Raw genomic sequence first — 6,000 nt, 5'->3', positions numbered from 1 at the left:
CCACCTTCATGAGGCTGTAGGCAACACAACAAAATAAAATGATCAGTTTCCTTCTTCAGATTTTCCAGACGTCGTTAGATGAGCGACTAGTCAGAGATAGAAAAGTCTTAGACACAGAGCTGCTGTTTTTTAACTCTGTCAGCAAGGCTTGACAGCTAGATACAGCCTTCTGTGATGGAATCATAATGATTAATTAGGTAAAGCAGCTGCACCCAACCTCTTGTGCAGTTATGACTTATGTTAGCCTCACTGACTAAAACCTCCATCAGCTCTGCTCAATTAACTGAGGTTAAGTATTATAGATTATTGAGGAATTGAGTGATAGTAAATCAGAATGACATTCCTATTTTAAAAATAAAGGATGGTCAGGTGTTTCAGAGACAAGATTCAACACCAAGCATTTACAACACTATTCTGCCATAATTAGAAGGTAGACTGATCATTAACAAAGGGGTTCATCATATCTGCTTTTAGCTATCAAAAAGTTAGGCCTAGACACAATTTACAATTTATGGAGAAACATAAAAGAGCTGGAAAGAGGCAGCCATTTTAGGCAGTGATTTGTCAAATGCTAACTATCCAAGTTAGATGGGACAAATCACCCTAGGAACCTCTCTGCTTATTAACTAAGGGACTCAATAACTGGGTGTCATACTCAGCTTCCATATGGCCAAACTGAAATGAGATAAATCCAGGCCTTTCTGCCAAATAGATACTCAGATGCCTGAAGTTGCATGAGGAAAATGTAACAGAAGATCCTCAGAGGGACTCATTCTTTTTGAAGTTACTAACTTATTACCAGATATCTTTTAAAATCTGGCATGTATAGGTTAGGTATGGGGATACTGAGAATGTGGAGATTTCATGGGCTTGGTACACATAAATACATGTATGACTATGTAAACTGTGTCTGTTCTAGCAATTAGAAAATACAAAAGGAGGTTCCCAATCAAATCTGTACTGTTACATTCTTAAAATTATTCTTACTATGGCTTTAGATCACATCAGGTAGCACTTGCTAACCAGTTGCTGAGTAAGATGCACAACCCAGCATGCTTCAGGGACCATTTCCAACAGCAGTGCATGTATGGTAACCCTGTCATAAAGGCTGACAGTTTAATAATATGGAAAGATACCGTTCCATGACAGATTACCTTAATGTCAGATAATGGGTATGTTTAATTTGCATATTAATTTGAGGCTTAATCTTAAACTGTATCTATGCCCTTTTGCAACTTTTTTGATATTTCCAGCTGACTAGAAACAGGCTAGCCCTAAAACTACAACTCAAAGCCAGTATTGATATAGTAAGTCCCTCAGTAGTGTGGGTGAAATAATAACCAATACTAAATGTTTTTCAATTGACTCAAAGCTTAGGCATCTGCCTGAAAAGGACCAATGAACATCCCTGAAGGTTTCTCAGGATAGTAATTTCTATGGTCTCTTACATGTGGAACAACTGCTTCATTCCCCTCCGTGCAGTGTGCAGTATTGAAACAGTCACAGATGTTCCTCTTGTTATTTATAGTCTCAAAGCCACCATCTGTTCAGTGTAGCCTCCTGTTGTCTCTCCACCAATACTTAGCTCATAAACTCTTTGGGCAAGCACATCTCTGTCTTTAGGAGCTTTACGTAAAATGTCTATGTCAATACAGGTAAAATAATAGTAGTAATTATAGTGGAGTAAATGCAGACTTCAGTTGTTGGAGGCAGGGATCAGGATATACACCTAAATGCTTATATGTGCTTATGTTTCTCTAAAATAATCTTTCCAAAGATCATCTATATAGCCACATATTATCTAACTATACACATTGAAGTGATACCTTTGATGGAAAATTTCTGACAAATCAAAATAAATCACTGTTTTTTCTTGAATGGAAGAGAAAGTAGAGAATCAGATTTTAATGAACTGAAATTTTTCATAAAACCATAACCCTTTCATACTTAACTGAGCAAAACAAATCAACTCCTTCCCCTCCTCTGTCCCCTCCCACTTGCCGCCCCCCCCCCCCCAGTGCAGTTCCTCTAAAATATATTTAATTTGTCCAAACTCTGAAAAATAGTCAAAGAAGAAAAGAGAAAAAAATGAACATTTACTAAGGAACACACTTTGTTTGTTTGTTTGTTTGTTTTTCCCCCTAAAAATATATTAAATAGAATAGACACAAATGACACTGACTACAAGCATAGTTTCATGGAATTCATGATCTTTATTTTTTGACAAAATGTATGCATGACTTACTTGTAAAATTTATAAATAAAGTAAATATTAAAAGAAGTTTGAAAAAAAAAAAAAAAGTAAATGAGACAATATTCTACTTCATGCTAGCTTTAAAAAGGAATATTTAAAAGACCTGTCCAGCTGATCAATAAAATGATTCACTTGGATGGTCATGGACAGTGAAAGACAGTGACCGTCCTGATGCAATTCTGTAGTATGTCAAGGGCTGAATGCTACATTGCAGACACTATGGTGGGACAGAGTTGCACTGCTCTGGGAAGTGTTTTTTGTGCATTCCTTGGTGGGCTGCATGAGTGTGGCCAATCTGTAGGACAATGTACCTCTGCTAGCCAGTTCTGATGAGTAAGTAGAAGAGATGGAGCTATAACCCTACAACCTTCTGGACGGCTAGTGTGGGACTTGTGATATGATTGCCAACCCTTCCTGCTAAATGGAAAGAACATGGTCAGGATAGGGATCTACAGGGTTAAAATTGTGAGCCCCCAGTGTTTCCCCTGGTCCCAGCTCACACACACAGACACACAGACTGAGCACAGTCTAACCCTAAACCTACGTGTGAATGCAAAGCTGAAGGTCAAATCCTACAGTCCTTAAACAGTCAAAATGTCCATTGAAATGAAAATTAATCATTCCCAGGATGAAGAAACGACCCATGCATGGACAGAGAGGAGGTAATACGTGCATCCCTTACTCTAGAAATGATAGAAGCTGTTCTGTCCTGGATGCTGGCTCAATTCCTAGCCTTTGAAGACCAGCCAGGGACCACAGGGAAAAAGCAAAGTATTTTCTCCACTCAGATATGGAGAGAGGGGATGAGTGCTAAGTGACTTGATATATAATACAGAGGAGCCACAGGGCAACCATGAATTGGGCCTTCAAGGAGCTACTTCTGCATGAGGGAAGGGAAGAAACTCCAGGACCTTGTCTGGAAGATGCTGTGTCAATGCTGCCTTTTCAAACTGTTACAGGTTATTGTGGTCAGCTCCTGAGGGGTGGCTCATGAGGAACTGCCATCAAGTTGTACTTTCTTTTTTTTTCTTCAGGGATCCTTTCAGCTTCCGCCACAGACTATCCTTCCTCTTCATCTTCTTCTCTGCCATGGGCAGTGAGGACTCTTTCCTTCGGATTTCCCTCACTAGTCCATGAAAGACATCATCAATGTAGAAGCGAAGGGCAGCAGAAGTCTCAAAAAAGGAGCAGGAGTATTCTCTGGCTAAGCTCATTCCTTCTTCAGTCGAGACCTACAAGGAAAAAAAAAAAAAAAAAAAAAGGTCTATAAATATCACCTAATTCACAAAGCATGAACCAAAAGGAGGCCATAAAAGTATATCTGATCTGACTTTTTGGGTACTACTAGATTGGCACTCCTGAGGCAAATCACCAACCTTTAGTTTAACAGGAAAATATTCTGTTATTATTACATAGATAAGATTCAAATATGAAATGTTAGGATTGAATCCATATTTGAACAGAGCATACTGACAATATTCATGTGCTTGGATATATTATTTCCCTAATTCTGAAGTGCCATTTTTTCCAAGTATTTCCTCTCTTGCAGTAAACCTCTAAAGCTTGGGAGCATTAGTTCCTTTATTCTACAGACTAAAACTGATGGTCAAAAGAACTTCAGTAGAAATATGGTCCTAGAAAATGCATGTTCAGCACTAATCTAATCCTGAAGGGAATTTGACTTGAAGCTGAAAGCACATCAGATTTTATACCTTAAGATTTTTCAGTCACAAGAAATTCTGAGCATGTTTATAAGTACTCTGGTCTTGACAGACCTATAATCCTATCACTTAGATCATGCCTGAGCCATATGAAGATCCAAAATCTATTTGCTTTTCAGATCATCTTCCTTAAGTGATCTCATGTACTTACTATTCTCAGAGAACACTGAGAACAATGTATCTTTGCTTTTTGAGGAACTATAAGGGGAAGAATTTCCATGAATTTAGAAGGAATCAAGGTAGCTCTTTTTCATTTGCCTGAATTTTCATACAGGGATCTAACTCCTAAAATTTCCATACTAGCTACCTCTTAGCCCACCAGCCTGCTAATTCCCAAGGAAAGGTTCATGGCATGCTAATTACTGGTCTAATTGTGTGGTCTGATTGTGCGGTCTAGAATACAGTCTAAATGCTTACCACAAGGAGTAATGAATGCCTACCACCTACCTATATTTTGCCCTTTTGGAGACTTACAGTAACGTGTAGCAAGTCTTCAGCAAAATAAGGAATAAACCCTATTAGCTAGCTAAACTTTAGGCTAGCTTACCAGGTGATAGAATATTCTTTCTTTTCAGTATTCAAACATAAAACTAATGATGGTATGTACAGAGTATATTCAAGTTTTAGGTGAGAAAATCTATGCTTTGTTTTTATTTGTGTTTAGATAACATGATTTATTCAAGTAACTTTCCAACCATCTGGATAAAAAAAAAAAAAAAAAGTTGTTTAAGTAGTTTGAGACAGCCTTGTGAAAGGGTACATCCTAGGTTATGAAAAATTATCAGTTGCTACTGTCTACCACAGGACTAATCTAGTTTTATTTCTTATTTCTACCTTTATGCTCCCAAAGTGTCATTTATATTTATTAGGGAAATAAACCCTTATGCTTCAAGATACAAACAAACTCTCTCATACCTACCATGAGGAGAATGTCCTTTTATGATCAGCTTATAACACTACCTTATTGCATTTTGTATATTTATCTGTATATCTGGACACAGTGAGAAACAGGGTTTTGCAAGAAACAAAACACTAGTTCATTTCAGCCTGGAAGAAATCCGCACCTAGCATATTCCTATATAACACAGACCACAGAATTTCTGCTCATCACCTCTGCATCAAGTCACAGACTTTGTCATATCAGTAAGGTCATACATCTATGTTACAGATTTAATCTTAATTTAATTAAGAATATTGTAAGGCTAAGCAGGGAGGTTGTATGCCAACCTGAATAATACTCACTGACACAATGAAAGATTGTTATCGTTTTCCAACTGCTATAATTGCCAACCTTTAGCAAAAGGAGTTGGTAGCAATATGGTCCTTGTTTTTCTCTGGGCAGCTGTGTAAGCAAAATGTTTGATTCAATATGTCCATTGGGCACCACTGAGAAATTGACTGTCTGGATAGGAGACTTATCTTGGTCTATTTTGGACTTTTTAATATTTTTTTTTCTCTTGTTATGCCTTGTTTGAGCTGAAGGAGGATTTTTTTTATATTTTATTTTATTTTATTTTATTTTATTTTATTTTATTTTATTTTATTTTATTTTATTTTATTTTATTTTATTTTATTTTATTTTATTTTATTTTATTTTATTTTATTTTATTTTTATTTAGAGGCACTGCAGATATAAGCAAACCATTACACAGAGCTGTAGTTTCAGTGAACATTTTATACATTCATTACTGAAAAGGAAAAATAAAAAATAATAATTTTAGTAAAGCTTATAAATAGAAACATTCGTATGAGAAAAGCATAGTAAGGTTGTACATATAATTACGGTACAAGCACAGCACTACTCAAGTATCAGAAATTGCCTTTTCTTTTGCTCCATGATTTTCCAGTCTTTGCCCATCTAATTCCTCTTTCTTTCCATGTTTGTCTTTCTAGGATCAAAATATATGTTTTCTCCCACCTGCAAGGAAGAAACATTGTGGGGAAGACATGATATGGTCTGTAATGAAACAAGTCTACTATAAGCTGTGAGAACTGGAGAATACTCAGGAGAAATAAAATGTGCAG

General features: G+C 36.6%; 1 protein-coding gene across 1 annotated transcript in view; it reads right to left on the bottom strand.

Moving 5' to 3' along the window:
* Nucleotides 1-2,190: 2,190 nt before the first annotated feature.
* RIT2 (Ras like without CAAX 2) overlaps nt 2,191-6,000 on the bottom strand; it is a 206,237-nt gene continuing 202,427 nt past the window's right edge. The window contains exon 5 of the mRNA XM_038171239.2: nt 2,191-3,486. Within this exon, the coding sequence (XP_038027167.1) occupies nt 3,259-3,486 (228 nt within the window). The 3' untranslated portion in view covers nt 2,191-3,258. The remainder of the gene's footprint in view (nt 3,487-6,000) is intronic.

Source organism: Anas platyrhynchos, chromosome Z (assembly GCF_047663525.1).
Source record: "Anas platyrhynchos isolate ZD024472 breed Pekin duck chromosome Z, IASCAAS_PekinDuck_T2T, whole genome shotgun sequence".
In the NCBI taxonomy this organism is placed as follows: Eukaryota; Metazoa; Chordata; class Aves; order Anseriformes; family Anatidae; genus Anas; species Anas platyrhynchos.
This window is presented reverse-complemented; position numbering and strand designations above follow the sequence as displayed.